The sequence below is a fragment of the Tamandua tetradactyla genome, chromosome 14 (assembly GCF_023851605.1).
Source record: "Tamandua tetradactyla isolate mTamTet1 chromosome 14, mTamTet1.pri, whole genome shotgun sequence".
Classification (NCBI taxonomy): domain Eukaryota; kingdom Metazoa; phylum Chordata; class Mammalia; order Pilosa; family Myrmecophagidae; genus Tamandua; species Tamandua tetradactyla.
The window spans coordinates 90373639-90395124 of NC_135340.1; the positions used below are offsets into that span (position 1 = coordinate 90373639).

The 21486-nt window shown below is 34.8% G+C and overlaps 1 protein-coding gene and 1 non-coding gene across 10 annotated transcripts in view; one reads left to right on the plus strand and one right to left on the minus strand.

Annotated features, from left to right (window-relative positions):
- SCAPER (S-phase cyclin A associated protein in the ER) overlaps positions 1 to 21486 on the plus strand; it is a 678157-nt gene that overhangs the window by 404814 nt on the left and 251857 nt on the right. For all 9 annotated transcript variants that reach the window (XM_077128470.1, XM_077128471.1, XM_077128472.1 and 6 more), the window contains one exon: positions 1676 to 1802. In XM_077128470.1, coding sequence (XP_076984585.1) covers positions 1676 to 1802 — 127 coding nt within the window. The remainder of the gene's footprint in view (positions 1 to 1675; positions 1803 to 21486) is intronic.
- On the minus strand, positions 18973 to 19078 carry LOC143656704 (U6 spliceosomal RNA). The gene has a single exon (XR_013162606.1). It is a non-coding gene; the product is annotated as a U6 spliceosomal RNA (small nuclear RNA).

The window sequence follows — 21486 nt, forward strand, 5'->3', positions numbered from 1 at the left end:
AAACAACAAAAAGAATGAATGTAGAGCATTTGCAAGCAAGTGACTATAATGGTATTCTATGGAATGTATGACAGATAAAACTGGAGGTAGCACAAAATTGGGTGAAGCATAGGGGGAAAGTTGGAGAAATCCACTGACTGGAGATTCTGGTGGAATAAGAAAGAATAGGAGTATTTTGTCAGAGAATAAATTGTATGATACTGAAGAAGTAGGGGCTACAAGGAAGTATTACACACTGTCCTCTCCCTAAAGAATCTTACCGTCCAGGTGATGTGTGGTATTTCCCAGTGAAAAGCAAATATACTTACTTGCTCAACTGTGTAAGTAATTATATTGGTGGTAGTAAATAAGAAGTAGTATTAGACTTATCCCTTGATCTTGAGGCTTGCTGTTGTGAAACTTATATATGTAGCAGAGTTTAACCTACCTATAAGTATGCCTAAGAGTTGCTTCTGGAGGACCTCTTGTTGCTCAGATGTGGCCTCACTCGATCTAAGCCCAACTCTGCAAGTGAAATCATTGCTCTCCCCACTACATGGGACATGACATCCAGGGGTGAAAGTCTCTCTGGTGGGATGGGGTATGACTCCCAGAGATAAGCATGGCCCTGGCACCGTGGGATCAACAATGCCATCTTGACAAAAAGGGGGAAAAGAAGTTGAACAAAGTATCTGTGGCTGAGTGTAGAGTCCAAATAGAGTAGAGAGGCTACATTGGAAGTCACTCTTTCACATTCTTCAGTTAGACATTGCTACCTATCATAATTTACCAACCCCCAACCAAAACCATTCCTGCCAATCCTAAAGAATACCTAGGGCATTATATAAGATTCTACAAAGGTTGCATGCACTAGGATGATTTCCAAAATCTGCAACCTCCAGATGGGTCCCTGAACCACGTTAAGTCCTGAAATGCAGAAGGGCCAGCCTTTTCAGAGCATCAACTACTTTACCCCCCATACCATATTATCAACAGCCCTTTCCAATATGAAAGAATTAGACTGGACATAGCCCAAATACCCCTAAAGAGTGGGAGAAAGAACAAAGGTGATGGTGGAGTTATACAGAGAAGGTCAGGTTTAACAAGTGAGTATGAGTGCTGATACTTCTTTTAGCCTCTAGTACCTTAGAGCAGCTAGAAGTAAAAAAAAACTTAAAATTGTGGAATTGTAACCCATACCAAACTCTGAAATCTGTTCTACAACTAATTGTTGTGATGAACTTTGAAATTTATTACTTTTATGTATGTAATATATATATATATGTAAAGGAGGTATAAGAGAAGATAGGATTTAACAAATGAGTACGACTGCTGAATCATATTGATATTTCTGTTGTTCTGCATTGTCTTGGAGCAACTAGAAGAAAAAATGAAAAATCGTGAAACTATAACCCATACCATCTTTAAAAACTGTTCTATAAGTACTTGTTAAAATGTACTTGGGAATTTGTTGCTTTTTTTTTTTTGTATATCTGTTACATTTTACACACACACACAAAAAAAGTTAAAAAAAATAGTACTAGGCTTTTGAGTTTTCTGGTCTTTCCTTCCCTGCAGTGGTCTGTAAAGCAAGCAGTTTGAAATACAATAGTGAAAGTAACTTATGTTTCAAAATAAGTAAAGTAATATAGTTTAATTCATTAATGTCATTCTTCCCTTTCATTTCTTATTGAAGGCTTCAGCGCTTAGCCAAAGATCTTCTAAAACAGCTACAGACACAAGACAGTGGCTCATGGGCAAACAATAAGGTTTCTGCTTTGGATCGAACTCTAGGCGAGATTACTAGAATATTGGAAAAAGAGGTATGTGACATATCTCTGACCTTTAAACCTTAATCTTTGGTTTCTCATTATAACAGGAAAAGGTTGTATTGCAGAATCTCATTATATGCATTTCTTCTGTGTTTTCAAAATTTATTCAACAATTGGTGGGCACTTTTTACTTTTATTTTTTAATGAAATTGAAATTGTTTTCATTTTTTTAATTGAAGTTCTCAATGGCAAAAATAGGATTTTTAGGTCGGATTTCTCAGTCATATTTTTCCCTATGCAAATGTAATGAAATTATTTATCCAGTAATAATAATGATAAAGACAACCCATACGATTTTATGGCAGAAAATATAAAATTTTGGATTGTAAAGCTCATAAATCATAACTAGAAAGGGTGCTTATAAAACAGCAATTTCCTCCCTGTTTCCAACAGAATATTTGGCAGTTTTCTTTAATGACTTAGAATTATTAAATGTCTCAATGACAGTTAAAAAAAATCATGGATGATTTAAAATGTGTTATTTACTGCATAAAAATTTTAAATGTACAAAGAAATAAAACTCCCTGTAATATTCACTATTAATATAATATTGTATTTTCATCTGTTTCTTTTACTATATTTTTTACTTCTTTTTAATAAATGTTTAGTCATGTCTAAAAATTCTTTGTAACTGAAAACTTCCTAGTTTACATAATTTGTAACAATTCTAGGTTTGTAAGTTCTTCATTTAAATTATGGCCATCTTTCTTCTTAGCTGTATTTTTTGTTAGCATGTTTTTTCACTTTCTGGTTTGTAAATTTATTGTGTAATATTTTATAAATACAAAAGAATATAGCAAGAAAAAGAGCATAAATATGACGAGCAAATGTGAACTAACCACCTAACTTAAAAACTAAATCGCTACCAGAGTGTTCATGGCTTCTAGTGATCCTTCCTCTCCTCACCTCCCTGCCTCTGCACCCTCAGAGGTACAGTAATGCTGCGTGGAATTAAAGGTGTATCATTTCCTTTTAAAAATAGCTCTTTGCTGTATCACATACATGTATTATTACATATTATATTATTTAGTTTTGTTTTTTTAACTTTTTTTTATTGTAGTAACATATACAACTCAAAATTTCTCATTTTAACCACTTCAGGTATACAATTCTGTAGTATTAGTTACATGTACAATATTGTACTACTATCACCAATATCCATTACCCCAACATTTTTATCACCTCAAACAGAAACTTTGCACTAATTAAGTAGTAACTCACTCTTCTCATTCCTCCTCTGGCCCTGGTAACCTATAGTCTACTATCTGTCTCCATTACCCCAACATTTTTATCACCTCAAACGGAAACTCGCACTAATTAAGTAGTAACTCACTCTTCTCCTTCCTCCTCTGGCCCTGGTAACCTATAGTCTATATCTGTCTCTATGAAATTTGCTTCTTATGGTTATTTCATTTACATAGGATCATACAATATTTGTCTTTTTTTTGCCTGGCCTTTTTCATTCAACTTGAATGTCTTTAGGATTTATCCATGTTGTAGCAGGTACCAGAATTTCCTTCCTTTTCATGGTGAATAATATTCCATTGTGTATGTATACCACATTTTGTTTATCCATGTATCTGTAAATGGACACTTTTACCTTTTGGCAATCATTGATAATGCTACTTTGAACATTGGAGTACAGATATCTGTTTGAGGTCCTGCTTTCATTTTTGAGGGGAATAAACTAAGTGGGATTTCCACGTTATATAGTAATTCTATTTTGGGGGAGTATATACTAAGAAGTAGGATTTCCAAGTCATTTAGTAATCCTCCTTTCAACTTTTTGAGGAAATGCCAAACTGATTTCCACGGTGGCTACACCATTTTGCAGTGTCACCAGCAGTGTATGAGGGTTCCTATTTCTCTACAAGCCTATCAACATGAAAACTTATTCTTTTCTTTTTTTTTCTTTTTTTTTTTTGATAGTTATCCTAGTTAGTGTGAAGTGGTATCTCCTTGTGGTTTTGAGTTGCATTTCCCTAATGACTAATTATATTGAACATCTTTTCATATGCTTACTGGCTGTTTGTTTATCTTCTTTGGAGAAATGCCTACTCAGGCCCTTTGCCCATTTTTAAATAGAGTTATTTACCCTTCTGTTGTTGAGTTATAGCAGTTCTGTATGTATTCTGAATATTAAACCCTTATCAGATACATGGTTTGGTGGCTTGGACCGATAGACTACAGAAAAGCATATTCTCAATCTTAACCCATTGTACATAGGACCTTTTGATGAGGTTACTTCAGTTATAATGTGGCCCACCTTAATCAGGATGGACCTTAATCCTGTCACTGGAAGTCTTATTGAGAAGGCCACAGAGATAAACCATAGGAAGTATCCAGAAGCTGAAGAACTTTGAAGAAAAGGGAGAATACATCACCATGTGCCTTGCCATGTAACAGAAAATCAGGAACCCCAGTGATTGCCAGGCAGCTAGAAAGTACCAACCCAAGGAGAAAGTGAGCCTTCTGGCCTCTGAAACTGTAAGGCAATAAATTCCTCTTGTTAAACCAACCCATTGTATGGTATTCATTTTAGCAGCTGGAAAATGAAAACATTATGGTCAGCAATTATTTTCTTCCATTCTGTAGATTGTCTTTTCACTTTCTTGATAGTAGTAATTGACATTCAAAAGTTTTAAATTTTGATGAAGTCTGTTTTATCTTTTGTTGGTCGTCTGAGAAGTCACTAACAAATCCAATGTTATAAAGGTTCCCCCATGTGTTTTCTTCTAAGAATTTTATGGTTTTGGTTCTTAAATCAATTCCTTGATCTATTTAGAGTTTTTGTGTATGATATGAGGTGTAGGGGTCATACTTCATCCTTTTTTTGCAAGTAGACATCCTGTTTTCCCAGAACATTGTTGTAGAAACTGTTGTTTTCCCAATGATCTACTTAATACCTTTGTCAAAAAGCAGTTGGCCATAGATGTATGGGTTGATTTCTGAACTCTTGGTTCTATTCCATTGGTCTGTATGTCTGTCTTTATAGACTTCACTGTTTTGATTGCAGTGGCTTTGTAGTAAGTTTTGAAATCGAGAAGGGTGAGACCTCCAGCTTTGTTCTTCTTGCAATATTGATTTGGGTATTTGGGGCTCCTTGTGGTTCCATATGAATTTAAGCATCAGTTTTTCCGTTTTTGCAAAAAAGGCTGCTGGGATTTTGATAGGTATTGTTTTGAATCTGTAGATCACTTTGGGTAGCCCTGACTTCTTAATAATATTAAATCTTCTTATCCATGAATACAGAATGTCTTGCCATTTATTTAGGTTTTCCTTAGTTTCTTTCAACAGTTTTTGTACTTTTCAGTTAAATTTGTTCCTAAATGTTTTAGTTTTTCTTGTTTTTGACCTTTAACAAAACATCATATCATAGACTTCTGCAATTTTGTTTGTTTTTTTTTGTTTTTTTCATACATACCGTTCCCCTCACCCCTACCTTTTTTTTATTAATTAAAAAAATTAACTAACACAACATTTAGAAATCATTTAATTCTACATATACAATCAGTAATTCTTAATATCGTCACATAGATGCATATTCATCATTTCTTAGTACATTTGCATCAATTTAGAAAAAGAAATAGAAAGACAACAAAAAAATAAAACGATAATAGAGAGAAAATAAATAAATAAATAAATAAAATAAAAAATAAAAAAAACAAAAAAAAACTATACCTCAGATGCAGCTTCATTCAGTGTTTTAACATAATTACATTACAGTTAGGTAGTATTGTGCTGTCCATTTCTGAGTTTTTGTATCCAGTCTTGTTGCACAGTCTGTATCCCTTCAGCTCCAATTACCCATTATCTTACCCTATTTCTATCTCCTGATGGTCTCTGTTACCAATGACATATTCCAAGTTAATTCTCTAATGTCGGTTCACATCAGTGGGACCATACAGTATTTGTCCTTTAGTTTTTGGCTAGTCTCACTCAGCATAATGTTCTCTAGGTCCATCCATGTTATTACATGCTTCATAAGTTTATTCTGTCTTAAAGCTGCATAATATTCCATCGTATGTATATACCACAGTTTGTTTAGCCACTCGTCTGTTGATGGACATTTTGGCTGTTTCCATCTCTTTGCAATTGTAAATAATGCTGCTATAAACATTGGTGTGCAAATGTCCGTTTGTGTCTTTGCCCTTAAGTCCTCTGAGTAGATACCTAGCAATGGTATTGCTGGGTCATATGGCAATTCTATAGTCAGCTTTTTGAGGAACCGCCAAACTGCCTTCCACAGTGGTTACACCATTTGACATTCCCACCAACAGTGGATAAGTGTGCCTCTTTCTCCGCATCCTCTCCAGCACTTGTCATTTTCTGTTTTGTTGATAATGGCCATTCTGGTGGGTGTGAGATGATATCTCATTGTGGTTTTGATTTGCATTTCTCTAATGGCCAGGGACATTGAGCATCTCTTCATATGCCTTTTGGCCATTTGTATTTCCTCTTCTGATAGGTATTTGTTCAAGTCTTTTTCCCATTTTGTAATTGGGTTGACTGTCTTTTTGTTGTTGAGTTGAACAATCTCTTTATAAATTCTGGATACTAGACCTTTATCTGATATGTCATTTCCAAATATTGTCTCCCATTGTGAAGACTGTCTTTCTACTTTCTTGATGAAGTTCTTTGATGCACAAAAGTGTTTAATTTTGAGGAGCTCCCATTTATTTCTTTATTTCTTCCATGCTCTTGCTTTAGGTTTAAGGTCCATAAAACCGCCTCCAACTGTAAGATTCATAAGATATCTCCCTACATTTTCCTCTAACTGTTTTATGGTCTTAGACCTCATGTTTAGATTTTTGATCCATTTTGAGTTAACTTTTGTATAGGGTGTGAGATATGGGTCTTCTTTCATTCTTTTGCATATGGATATCCAGTTCTCTAGACACCATTTATTGAAGAGACTGTTCTGTCCCAGGTGAGTTGGCTTGACTGCCTTATCAAAGATCAAATGTGCATAGATGAGAGGGTCTATATCTGAGCACTCTATTCGATTCCATTGGTCGATATATCTATCTTTATCTGCAATTTTTTTTTTTTACTCATAATTATGGTTCTAAGTTTTAGTTACACTTATAAGTGTAGCTCTTTTTCATCTATTTTCTGTTGTATTTTTCATACTTCATTGTATTAATACTATAATTTTTTTATCCATTCTGTCAATAGACGTTTGTTTTCGGGATTATTGTTGTTATGTGTGTATTGTGTGTGTGTGATTACAAACAGTGGTGCTCCACTAGTCTTGGGTCAAAGCAAATGAATAGGAATCTCTCTGTAGTAGGGAATCTTAGAATTTAGCTTATATCCTAATCACCTAGAGAACTTTTAAACCACATATTACTGGGCCCCACCCTGGATTTCTGATTCAGTGGTCTAGTGTGGGTTTTGAGGATTTGTGTTTCTAACTGTTTGTTTTTTCCCAGGAGATGCTAATGCTAGTGAGTCTGTTTGAGAATGATTGCTGCAGTCTAGGGCCTCTGTCTCTAGGGAATTTGTGGGTTCTCGGGTATATGAATGACGAACTTTATCAGACAGTGCTCAGCTGCATTATGATCTCAAATAATCCAATCCTCAGTAGAAACCAAGATGGGAATCCTCAGTACGGCATCTTGGCAGGGCCATGTAGAGTTAGTTTTCCTGTACAATACATACTTTTCAGGGTGTTGAGGGGTTCAGAAATTGGTCATTTTTAGACATGTGCTAGATGAAGAGTTTAGAGGCTTGATATGTCTTGGGGAAAATCTCTAATCATTTTAGAATGAGCACAGACTGATTATTTTTTGCCTTTGTCAAAAATATTTTTACTTTGAATTAAAAGGTACTTGCTTGAATATACCGCTGTATGCACCTTAAAAGATTTTTATCTCATGAATATTGTTTTAAATTTAAGTAGTCACAGAGCTTTTCCTCAAGAAAAAGTAAAATGGTCTATATAAGAAAGTTAATCAGTATGAAAATATAAGTAATTCACAGTTTACTGGAATACTACTTATGCCTTATATTTAGGGGAGAAAAACGTCGTCTGGCTCCAGATCTAATGGTCTTTGTCAGGAACCTTGCTGTAAAGCTGTCTTCAGAGTAGACACTGCAGGACACTTTGGAGTTTAGATTACAATAAGATCCTTTTGCTACTTTTGTAATAAAATCCTTTTTACCTAACCAAGACAGACTCACTTTATATAGAAATCTGTTCTGTAATGATATGCTGACATTTCAGTGTAATTCAGCTGGTGATATTTATAATTTCAGACAGGAATTGTATATAACCATGCCTTTTTTTGGCTAAACTGCCTGGGGTAATAAGATCATTAGAGTCAAAAGGGTGACAGGGGTGGAACTGGTAGAGCTTGGACAAGCTCACACTGAAAGGAAGGGTGAGAGATGAATCTTGATGTCTTTACCCACTTAATTTAGATCTCAACACACTGAGACTTTCTTTCATTGCTTTGACACAACTTTTTCTTGAAAAATTTTTCTTAAGTCCTGAGAACTACTTTAGAGCTAAAGGTTTAAACTTGTGATGCACAAAGACATTCTTGCAATGAAATGAATCAGGAAATTGAGGAGACCTGAGTTTTGTAGTTCTTATCGATTGTGCCATTGGTCTCTGTGTGTCCCAGGTCCCTTTGGCTTCTTGAGTTTTCTGATTCTGTTTATAAATAAAAAAAACTGTCAGGTTTTGTTTGCATGCATTTTGCCTTTACATTTTTTCAACCATTTCTATTTACACAAATATGGTGGTCCAGGGTACTTGCACTAACTCTCCCAAAAACTAACATCTAATAATTGTAGATAACATTAGAAGGAAACATCAAAAAGCTGAGATGAAATTAAAGAATTACCTGACCAAAGCAAAAGCAAGAAATTTGTTGAATTTGAATGCCTCCAAGTGCATTTGCCATGCTAGCAAATGGAAATTATGAGTCTGTCAACCTCATAGGACAAAGGAACAAAAGGAACTTACCCAAGGGCTGCCCAGGGTATGAAGTTTAATGGAAAAGTTTTGCTCCACAAAGTTAAGACCCCAACAGACTGCTCCCTCACATAATCAGGAACCCTCTCACCCTACCCTTAAGTATGGTGAAGGCATCATCTTGGCTCAGTGCAGGAATTATAACTATAAATCCAGCCATGTGGTAAATTTGCACCCCTATTCACAACACCTATAATATTTTGAATGGTGAATTGAGTTTATTATAATCCCAGATTGATTAGTGGTGTCCCTAATCACCTGACAGAAGAAAATACAAATCTTCATTGGAGGAAGATACCTCCTTCATCAAGAACAATAGCCATAGTCAAAAAGGAATAGCACACAAAAGTAAATAATATATAATGGGTGAGAATAAGCATAAACTGGAGTTTAAGGCTTTCTAACTACCAGTCATAGATTATAAAACCATACTTGCTATCTTCTAACTCAGTTAAAAAAAACTTTTACAGTAATAAACCTAATAGTAGTGTCAGAATAGGTAATTCAGAATAGTCCTCCCACTGTTGACAATGACTAAAGCCAGATCAAATATAAACTAGAACTGAATTGCGAAGAAGTTAGTGAAGAATTACTTGGGAAGGTCTGGGTATATAGCATTTGGGGCTGTTTTTGCCCTGGGTGTAACTGGTAATCTGAAAGAGGTGGATAAGATATTGAGCGTACTTTCAACATTGTTGCAGACCTGGTGGGAAAAAAACGTTTCTACGAGTGTAGGACTTGGAGTGGTAAGAGCTGTGGCAAACAACTTTTGGTTTGTGACCTTAAAGAATTTCACAAGAAGAGAGGGTAGACAAAAAGTACACCAGTGATTGCACAGAGTGAAGCTCAGCTTCAAAACAGCTTGGTGGCTGGGAAAATCCCTATCAGTGAATAAAAGATTCAAGTGATCTTGACTTGCTCCTACCCACAGATGCCTAACAGAAGTAAGTGGAGCAAGGGTTATGGTACAAAGGATGATAATACCAATCTAAGTCTCAAGTTATTTTGATAAAATAATTTTACAAGTACAGTGTCTTGCATGGAAAGGTAATTAGACATACAAAGGGGCAAGACAACATGAAAAGTCAACTGAAACAAGTGACAATAGAAACAGACCTAGAAAGGCCCTAGAACTATGCTGACTATGTTCAAATATATACATATAAATTATTTTTAAAAGTATACCAAATTTGAAAGAAAATAGAAATTTGCGAACTGAAAAATTTAGAAATCAAAACAAAAAAATGGTAGATGAGCTAACAATAGAATAAGCCAGATGAAGAGAGGAACAGTGTACTAGAAAATGTCATAAAAAAGAACCCAGACTGAAGCAAAAACAGAAAATTACATTATACAGTGAAAATGTCTATTTTATATATAATCAGAACCCCAGAAGGAGAGAATGGAAGAGGGCAGAAGCAATGTTTGAAGTGATTATCATTTAAAATTTTCTAAATCTGATAAATGAGTATACAGATTGAAGAATCCCAGTAAAGCCCAAGCAGGGTATATAAAAAGAAACCCACCAAATCTTACAGACATCATAGTAACACTTCAGAAAATAAAATTAAAAGCCAATCTCACTCATGAACTTGGATTCACAATTCCTAAACAGAATTTTAGCAAACTGAATCGTGCAATATATAAAAAGAATAATATATTACAACAAAGTTGAATTTCTTAAAGATATTCAAATACAGGTTAATATTGGCAAACCAATCATAATTTACTATATTTCCAGAAGAAAAGAAAGAATATATGATCATTTCAAAAGATGCAGCAAAAACATTTGGTAAGGGCGGTGGAACAGTGGCTCAGTGACAGAATTCTTGCCTGCTGTGCCAGAGACCCGGCTTTGATTCATTCCCAAAGCCTGCCCATGAAAAAAAAATTGGTACACTCAGCATCATTCATGATAAAGATTTGAAACACATCACGAACAGAACGAAATTTCCTTAACATGACAAATTGTATCTACAAAAAAACAATAAAAAAAGCTTGCAGCAACCATTATACATAGTGGTGAAATGTTGAAAACATTTCCTTGTGAATTTAAGAACAAAAGGATGCCTGTTTTCGGCACTCTTTTTTTTTTCATTATTATTTTTTACCATTTTAGAAATCTAAACTAAGAAATTTTATTATTTATATTTGTTCATTCATTTAGAGTTGCAGTAATAAATCCATGCATGTTACCATACATAGTTTTATGGAGCATAACTATATGTTCTAAAAAATTTTGTTCCAAGAGCAATATTGTTTTTCATTTTTGTATATCCCTTTTATGTCTAACATCATCAAAGATAGCTGGATGCTCATATTTGCTTCTTCATTCAATCTTGTTTTTAAACCAAATTATATATATATATATATTTTTGAATTGTACATATGAAGTAGATTACATGAGTTAATTTTTCATTTGTGTTAGAGGTATTTTCACTGAACAAGGTCAGTTAGTTACCTCCTTATTACAGCTGATATAATCGAGGGAAATTAAAATTAAAGCCACAACCAGATTCCATTAAAACCCATGAGAATGAGAGAACTTACAAAGGCAAAACATAATTAAGGTTTGATGAAGACATGGAATAATGGACCCTTATACATTGCTAGTGGAATGGTAACATATCCTGTGTCCTAGCAATCCTGGCTACTTATTTATCCCAGAAAGAGAAACAAGTCCCTGCAAAAATTCCTATATGCATATTCTTATGTATTGAATATGGGAAAAATAAAAATATAGGAAAAATTGACAGAAAATATCAAATGACCATTAGCTGGTGAATATGTAAATAAATTGTGATTTTTCCATACCATGGAATGCCAAGTATCAACATGCCTTTTTAAATTGATTTTTGAGCAGTGCTGTAAGTAAAGTAAAAGAAATGAAAGTGATGATTTTGAAAGGAAAACGTGCAACAGTCATTATTAGCAAGTGATATAAATTTTACATAGAAAATTCAGAATAATTTACAGAAAAGTTATTAGCACCAATAAGTGAATTTAATAAGATTGTTAGACAAAAGGACAGTATACAAAAATCAACAAAAAAGAAATTATTTATTTTTTGAAGATTGTCATTTAATATCATCAGAGTATTAAATATACAAGAATAAATAGCCATACATAGAAAACTCACTGTAGTATATTCCCCTTTTATCTCCACACGATTTTTAGATTCAATTACAATTCCAAAACTTCATTTTGTAGAAGTTGAAATGCAGATTCTAAAATCTGCATGGGATTTCAAAGAACCAATAATGGCCAAGACACCTGTAACAGAACAATATGGAAGATCTGCTGTAGCAGGTACCAAAACTTATTACCAAACTGCATTTACTTAGACTGTGCTTTTGGAGCACAGGTTAAGAAAAAGAAGGATAGAACATAGTTGAGCTCAGAAACAGACCTATTCTTATGTGTATGCATAATCCATGACATTTCAGGCACTTGTCTATGCATATATGGAAAAAGGAAGTACTTCAATGCATTGTGGCAACTGTTGTTTATTTAGTGGAAGATGCCATAGTGATGGAATATCCTTATTTAAAAGAATGAAACTTGATCCCTATGTCACATCATAAGCAAAAAAAATTAATTCCAGATGGACCTAAATATAAAAAGAAAAAGCAAAGCTGTAGGAAATAATTTAGGAGACTGTCTTCTTGACCTTGGGTTTCTGCCTGGACAAACGAAAAAGGGGGCACAAAAGACATTAACCAAAGAGGAAAATGTTGATCGATTCGACTGCATTAAAAATAAAAAAGTGAGATAGCCAGAAAGTTCTACATCCCATCAGGCAGGGCCTATACCCCCTAACAAGCAATAATCAGCTACAGAAGACAGACCCTTGTCTCTCAGCACCCCTTAAGATTAAGGGGCAAGAACTCTCTGAGGGAGAAGGTGCAGCAGGCTAGAACAGGGACCTGATTAGGGAGAGAAGCTCTTCAACAAGACAGTTAATCACGAGCAAGAAGGCACCTGTCCCCACAAGATAGCCTGCTTCCGGCTACACATTTATGTAACACCCAGCCCCAGCCAACCTATCTGGAGCCAAACAATCTCCACCTGAGTGAATCATCTTCAGTGAAGGGTGGAGCCAACCAAGCTACCTAAATGCAGTATACTACAAATGCAGTATACTATACCAGGCACTACCCTGGAGAGAAGGAAGGGGTAGAGAAAGCCCCAAACAAGGGGGGGGGGGGGGGGGGAGTAAGGAAAGCTAATTTATAAAAGCAAAGGGGCCCACATTACTTATTGCCTCTCACTTTTCATCTTTCCTTTTTCTTTTCTTGTGAGAGTGCCTACATGTCTTCTTACATGTGTGTTCAATAAACTATCTGCCTACTCTTCCAAAAAATAAATAAGTAAATAAAGGAACTTCTGTTCATCAAAAGACAGCAGGAAAAGAGTAAAAAGAGAAGCAACAGAGTAGGAAAATATTTTTTATATGTCAAATCAACAATGGAGTGGTGTCCAGAGTTTATAAGAAATTCCTACAGATTCTTAAGGAAAAAGACAGACAATCCAGTTAAAAAAAAAATGGTCAGGAGAATAGACATTCCATAAAAAGAAATCCAAATATCCAGTATGTAAATGCAAAGATAGTCAACCTTATTTATAATCAGGGAAAAAGCAAACTAAAATCTCAGTGTGATGCTGATTCATCTATCAAAGTGACAAAACTTAAAATGACTCAAAGTACCAGTTGGCAAAGATCTGGAATCATGGGAGCACTCAGACCCTATTTGTGAAAATATAAGTTGGTATTGCTACTGTAGAAAACAGTTTGGTATTACCAACTTAAATGACAGACTTGTATATCATATTCATCCAGGAAAATGAATGAACTACAGCTATGGATAAGAAACAGCATTTATTGAGTGAATCAAGTTGCAGAAACACACACACAACATGATTCCAGTTATATAAAGTTCAAGAATAGACAAAAATACCTATATTTTTTTATAATGTATACATGAATGGTAATAGTTTAAAGAAATCAGGATAATGGTAACTAAAAAAGAATGGGAGGTGAGTGGCTTCTTGAGTGCTTCCAGTCTTCCTTTTCTTGACCAGGTAGTGGTTACACAAGATTCAAGTTATAATAATGCATTAAACTGAACTTAGATGTTTTTAATTTTTTGTGTGTTTGTTGTATTTCATACTGAAATTATATTAAAAAATTCAAGTTACGATAGATTGGTCCAAAGACCATTTTGTGGAAGAAATGTTTAATTAGTTCAAATTAGAGGTTCTAAAGCATTCTTACGTGTTCAAAGACATTTTCCCTAGTCTCATCATTGTATTAAATTTGGTCCAAGTGAAAGTAATTTGTTTTACATTGAATTCTCTCATTATTCTATAATGATGAACATTGCATTTCAGTTTGGATATTAACAGCATCCCAGAAGCTTTCTGTGGTTTATGAGTAACATGAGACATTTGTATGTTGTTATAAGTAAACAGTTTAAGCAGATGGATTGGACATGGAGTTTGTCCAATTGCCTTTCCTGACTTTTTTAGAATCCTGCCAAATTTAAGTAGAGTTTCAGCTGTGAAACTTTGAACCTGAATAAGCAAACCACAAAGCTGGCAGATTCATAATTTGAACTGGATTAAGACAAGTCAAATCACAATTTATGTGTGATAACCTATAGAAAACCCCGCTGTGCTTTGGTGTTTGCCAAGTTCATCTTGTAGAATTGCACTTACAGATATCTGCAGAAGGTAGAAAGGTAGAAACTCTCCTTCGCCTTCCTTTTTACCTCCTTTTTCCTACCTGAGGCTTGTGGCTGTTTAACACACGTCTAGACTGAGAGGAGATAGACTACTAAGCCCTGGGAGCTTTTACAGCATAATTTTATTCAGAAACAGGTTCTGCTACACACCACCTTTTCCTCAAACCCCATGCTTGTATTTGTTTTTTGCTTCTATTTTCAGCTGTAATTCTTCATTTGGCAGGAACTGAAAAACATACAACCTTATTTTGATTCCCTTACTTACTGTGTTCTCAATTTACTAGGTTGTTTCTTCAAAGCAGCTGATAAATAACTATATGGCCCATGTGACATCTATGTTTTGTCAGAAGGTTGGCAAGTAAAAATAAAATGAAAATGTTTCTCAGGCCATCTTCAGCTAGCTTGCATTTGAAGATTACTTTAAGGAAAAGTGAAATTTTTATTTCAAGATTCTGACAGAGGTTTGATTTAAATATGGTTTGTAGTTTTAAAAAAGGAACAGAGAAAGAAAATAAAGTTTTAAGGAATGAAAGAATTGCCTGGAAATTCTTTCTCATGAGCAGCTTTCTAGGGTGATAGAAATATTTTGTATTTTATTTTAGGTGGTGGTTACATAGTTGCATGCCATTGTTAGAATTTATCAAGCTCAGTACCAAAATCTGTACATGTTATTGTTTATTAATTATATCTCAATAAACAATACAATTAGATAGTAATGATTACAAAATTAAATATTTTTCCAATTCACTAGGTGACGCTTGCCTTGATAAAAACACTCATTTAGTCGTCTCATCTGGAATCACTTATGGTGGCTTCCTCCTGAAAAGTACTCTTTTAAAAGTAAATGTGTTATAAAAAGTCTTTGACAGTATGGACGGTGCTAGTTTATAGGAATGTTCTCCACAAAAATTTGATAATATTTTTCTACTAAGATTATGCAAATTAACTCTTTATGGCTTATTTTAAAAAACCACTAGTATTATGTAATATAACACCAAAACTTACTTAAAACGCATTTGCATAGAATAATGAATGATTATTAGGCAAAAAACCTAGAGCTCCTAATTGAGAAACAAAAAATTACTGTCACCCTATAACCTCACCTCCTGTTCCCCCCCAGTTTGTTTTGCCAATCGTACTCCTTGTCTCTCCATGTTAACTATTACTTTGACTTTTTAGTAAGCATTTCCTTACTTTTCTTTATAGTTTTATCACCTAAGGATTCATCACTGAACAATGTATGTTAGTTTAAACATGCCTGTCTTTGAACTTTATATAAAGGGAATCCTACTTATGTTAGTAAGCTGCTGGAATGTGATGTACCAGAACTGAAACGGCTTTTAAAAAGGGGAATTTAATAAGTTACAAGTTTGTAGTTCTGAAGAAGTGAAAGTGTCCGAATTAAGGCACCTTCAAGAGGTTACCTTCACTGAGAAAGGCCTATGAATCAGAACATCTCCATAGCTGGATAGTCTCATAGCTCGCATCTGCTGGTCCCTTGCTCCTGGGCTCCATTTCTTTCAGTTCCTGTGGGGATTCTCACTTTGCTTCTCCAAGGCTGGCTTTCATCTCTTGATTCCCTTGGCTTTCTCCAGGTTCTGGCTTGCTTAATGTCTCATGGCAATGTCTGCTGGGCTCCAAACATCTCCGAATATCTGTGTCTCTTTCTCCATCTGTCTGCATCTGTGTCAGCTCTGCTGTGAGGTTTCTGTCTGCTTGGAGGCTTCTTACGTTTCTCTAGGCTCTGTCATTTCAGAGGTTTCTCCAAACGTTTCTTCTTTTAAAGGATACAGTAAACTAATCAAGGCACACCTGGAATAGGTGGAGTCACATCTCCATCTAATCAGAAGGCATACCCACAATTGGATGTGCCTATTTCCATGGAGATAATCTAATTAAAATTTTCCAACCTACGATATTAAATCAGAATTAAAAGAAATTGCTGCCCCAGCAAGATTAAATCAGGCTTAAAAGATGGCTTTTCTGGGGTACATAATGCTTTCAAACTGGTGCACCAGTCTATGGTGTTTTGGTGTCTTGCTTCCATTGACATTTTTTTTTAAGAATCTGTGTTGTAAGGTTTTTTCCCATTGCTTTGTTTTGTTGTATTTATGCCTTTGTATTAATTTACCACAATTTATTTATCCATTCCATTGTTGATGAATGTTTGGATTGTTTTTTTGAAAAATGTGCTTTTAAACACTTATCCTGCTGCTCGTGCATAAGAATTTCTCTGAAGAATGGAATTCCTGGATAAATATAGCTATAACTTTTCTTGATAATGCTAAATTATTTTCTGGAAAAGTTGTACCAGTTTGCTGCAGCCTATGACTGCTGATATTCCCTTCCTTTCTAATACTTGATATTATCAGTTTTTTTTATTGCTGCTCTCTGGAGGGTCTGTAGTTTTAATATGTATTTTTCTATTGGCTCATAGATTTGGGCACTTTTTCATATTGGGCCATTGGATATCTTCTTTTGTGGCATGCCTGTTCAAATCTTGGGCTCATTTTCTACTGATTTGTAGGAGTTCTTTGTATATTATGAACACCAGTCCTAAGTTGTTGAATTTTATTAAAAATATCTACTTCTATTCTTCATGTCTTTTTACTTTCTTTTAATTCATTTGGTGAATAAAGGTTTTTAAATTTTTAATGTGATCAAATTTATCAGTCTTTTATAGTTAATATGTTTTGTTTTTCTCTGTAAAATATTGTCCTACCCCAGTTATGAAGATATATTCCTATATTATCTTCTTGAGGGTTTATAGTTTTGCCGTTATTTGTGGTCTATTGACAAAGATTTATAAAATAACAGGGGCTTGTTCTAGCTTCCTGATTCTTTCCATTTGAACTCCTTGCCTTTCCTTTTGCCAAAATTTACCCACAACAAATTTTCTAAGCATTATCACCTTATAATATGTTATCATCACTTACAGTTTATTAATTCTCTCTATGTCTAATATGGCTTTGAAATTTAATTTATAAATTAAATTCCTAATTTATAGTATTTTATTTTCCGAAAGCTTGCTTGGCTCTTTTTAAATGTGCTCTGGATCTTTTTATGTTTATGTGATGTTTGTGTTGTCTGTTGTTTTCACAAGTTCTTTCTTATAGTGTCTTCTTTTTTACCTATAATTTTTACTACATACTGGTATTGTATTTGCTGAGGAGGTTTGCATCTATGTCCATAAGAGATATTGGTCTTTAGGTTCTTTTCTTGTGATGTTTTTGTCTGGCTTTGATATCAGGGTAATGTTGGCCTCACAGAATAGTTCGGAGGTGATACCTACTTCTCATAGTTTGCTAGGGCTGGCACAACAAAGCACTGTAAACTGGATGACTTGAAACAACAAAAATTTATTGCCTCACTGTTCTGGAGGCTGAAAGTCTGAAATCAAGGTGTCCGAAGAGCCATGATGCCTCTGATGTAGGGAAGAATCTATTCTATGCCTCTCTCCTGGCTTCTATTACTGGCCAACAATCCTTGGTATTCCTTGTCTTTTGCATAGTTCAGTTTCTGCTTCTCTGATATGGCTACCTTGTCTCCTTGTATCTGTCTGTATCTTTTTTCCCCTTCTTGTAAGGACACCAGTAGTACTGGAAAGGGACCACCCTACATCCATATGGCTTCATTTTAACTTGCCATATTCCATTTATAATAACTTTATTTCCAAGTACAGTCACATTCTGAGGTGATAAAGATTAGGGCTTCAATATATGTTTTGTGGGGACACAGTTCAACCCACAACATTGCTTTTTTATTTTTTGGAAGAATTTGAGAGGGATTCTTGTTGATTCTTCCTTAAATGTTTGATAGAATTCACCACTAATTTGCATTTGGTCCTGGGCTTTTCTCTGTTGGGAGGTAGGTTTTTGATTACTGATTCAGTCTCTTTATTTGTTACAGATCTATTCAGATTTTCTATTTCTTGAGTCAATTTTGGTAGTTTTTGTGCTTTCTAGAAATTTCTCCATTTCATCTAAGTTATCTAATTTGCTGGTGTATATTTGTTTATAATATGCTCTGATACTCATTTTTATTTCTGAAAGGTCAATAGTCATGTCCCCGCTTTAATTTCTGTGATCTGTGTCTTTTTTTATTCCTTAGCTGGCCAGCAAAATATTTGTCAACTTTGTTGATCTCTTCAGAAGAATCAACTTTTGGTTTCAGTTATTTTCTTTATTGTTTTTCTCATTTCTGTTTTGTTTATCTCCACTCTACTTATTATTTCCTTCCTTCTGCCTAGCTTTGGGTCTCATTCACCAGTTCTTTAAATAGTTCTTTGAGATGTAAAGTTAGGTTTTGGTTTGAGATTTTTCTTCTTTATTAATATAGGCATTTGTAGCTGTAAATTTCCCTCTCAGCACTGCTTCCTTTTCATCCCATGATTTTTTGTTTGTTTTTTTTTTTTTTTGCTTTTCAAAAGGGGAAAAATATGGAACGCTTCACGAATTTGCGTGTCATCCTTGTGCAGGGGCATGCTAATCTTCTCTATATCGTTCCAATTTTAGTATATGTGCTGCCGAAGTGAGCACTTTTTGTTTGTTTTTGGGTTTTTTTTTTTTTTGGTATGCTGTGTGGTGGGGGTCACATTTCATTCTTTTTTCCATGTAACTATCCTGTTATTGAAGCACTGTGCTCTAGTTTGCTAGCTGCCAGAATGCAACACACCAGAGATGGATTGGCTTTTAATAAAAGTGAATTTATTTAGTTGAAAACATATAGTTCTTCAGAGGAAAGTCAGCTAATATTCAACTGAGGTTCTTTCTTACATGGGAAGGCACAGGGTGATCTCTGCTGGCCTTTTCTGGTCTCTGGCATGGCAGGCAAGAACTCTGCCTGCTGAGCCACAGTGACCCACCCACCCCGTAAGTTTTTAAATGTTGTGTTTTTGTTTTCATTTGTCTCAAATTATTTTGAAATTTCCCTCTGATTTCTTTGCTCACCCATTGCTTATTTAAGAGTGTAATGTTTAATTTCACATTTTGGTGAATTTTCTAAATTGCCTTTTGCTATTGATTTCTAATTTTATCCTGTGTAATCAGAGAAGATACTTTGTATGAATTTTATTTCTTTAATTTATTGAGACTTGCTTTGTGGCCTGTGGTTATTGTATTTGCACAATTTTAAAGAATAAGTGATAACTTAATATAATGGTGCTTTTCTCTGGAAATATTTTCATTAAGTTTTGGTAGGTACTGACAGTGCTACTATTTCTGAGACCTCACTAAACCAAATTCAAGGCCTAGGGTCCCCTAGATCATCCTGGTGTCCTGAACACAGGCTCAGTGTATGTGGATTGGCTGATTTGTCCTGAGAGTGAAACTTTTCAGTCTTGGTGGGAAATGGTTTGTTTACCTTGCATCATTTTTGTAAATTTTCTTATGGGTCAGCAAAAGCAGTTCTGAGGACTATACTACTGTCTCTGAGTTTTTACCTTCTTCTGAAATTTTGGCTTGCAATAATCTATCTTGTGGCTTTTTTATTAAGAATATTTTAAAAAATATTTTATTCACCTGTTCTTTTTAGTAAGCAGGTTTATCTTGATTCCCTAGGTTGCTGGGTTTTTTATTCAGCAAATATTCTTACCATATGATCATTCCATTCTTGTTATATAATCAGTAACTCACCTCATCATCACATAGTTGTATATTCATCATCATGATCATTTCTTAGAACATTTGCATCAATTCAGAAAAAGAAATAAAAAGAAAACAGAAGAAAATCCATGCATACCATACCCCTTACCCCTCCCTTTCATTGATCACTAGCATTTCAATCTACTAAATTTATTTTAGCATTTGTTCCCCTGTTATTTATTTATTTTTAATCCATATGTTTTACTTGTCTGTCAATAAGGTAGATAAAAGGAACGTCAGACACAAGGTTTTCACAATCACACAGTCACATTGTGAAAGCTATAACATTATACAATCGTCTTCAAGAAACACGACTTTTGGAACACAGCTGTACATTTTCAGGCAGTTCCCTCCAGCCTCTCCATTACACCTTAACTAAAAAGGTGAGATCTATATAATGTGTAAGAATAACCTTCAGGATAACCTCTCAACTCTGTTTGGAATCTCTCAGCCATTGACACTTTATTTTGTTTCATTTCTCTCTTCTCCCTTTTGTTTGAAAAGGTTTTCTCAGTCCCTTGCTGCTGAGTCCCAGCTCATTCTAGGATTTCTGTCCCACGTTGCCAGGAAGGTCCACACCCCTGGGAGTCATGTCCCATGTAGAGAAGGGGAGGGCAGTGAGTTTGCTTGTCGTGTTGGCTGAGAGAGAGAGGACACTTCTGAGCAACAAAAGAGGCTCTCTTTGGGGTGACTCTTAGGCCTAATTTTAAGTAGGCTTAGCCTATCCTTTGCAGGGTAAAGTTTCATATGAACAAACCCCAAGAATGAGGGCTCCACCTATTGCTTTGGTTGTCCCCACTGCTTGTGAGACTATCAAGAATTCTCCACTTGGGGAAGTTGAGTTTTCCCCTTTGTCGTCATTCTCCCAAGGGAGCTTTGCAAATACTTTTTTATTCACTGTTCAAATCAGTCTGGGATTTATTGGGGCATCAGTCTGGACAAACGTACAAAATCTCATGCCTTACTTAAAGTTCCATGTACATATGGTGTTCAATTAAGCTATCCACATAACTTATATTAGGAAATGGGCTAGTAAAAATATAAATTTTGTACCAAATAAACATTTTTTGCTTTAGTCTTACACATAAGTTAAAGTTTTAGTATATTAATTACCATCTATTTTCAACACCGTGCAGTATTGACATTCCTTTGTTTTTCCTCTTGCAAAAACATTTTTAAATTTGTACATTTAGTCGCTATCATTATACACTGTAGACATTCCTAGATTATACCATCTCAGCCTCAATTGTCTCTTTCCTTCTGATTTCATTTGTGCCTCCCTCTCATTCTCACATTCAACTTCA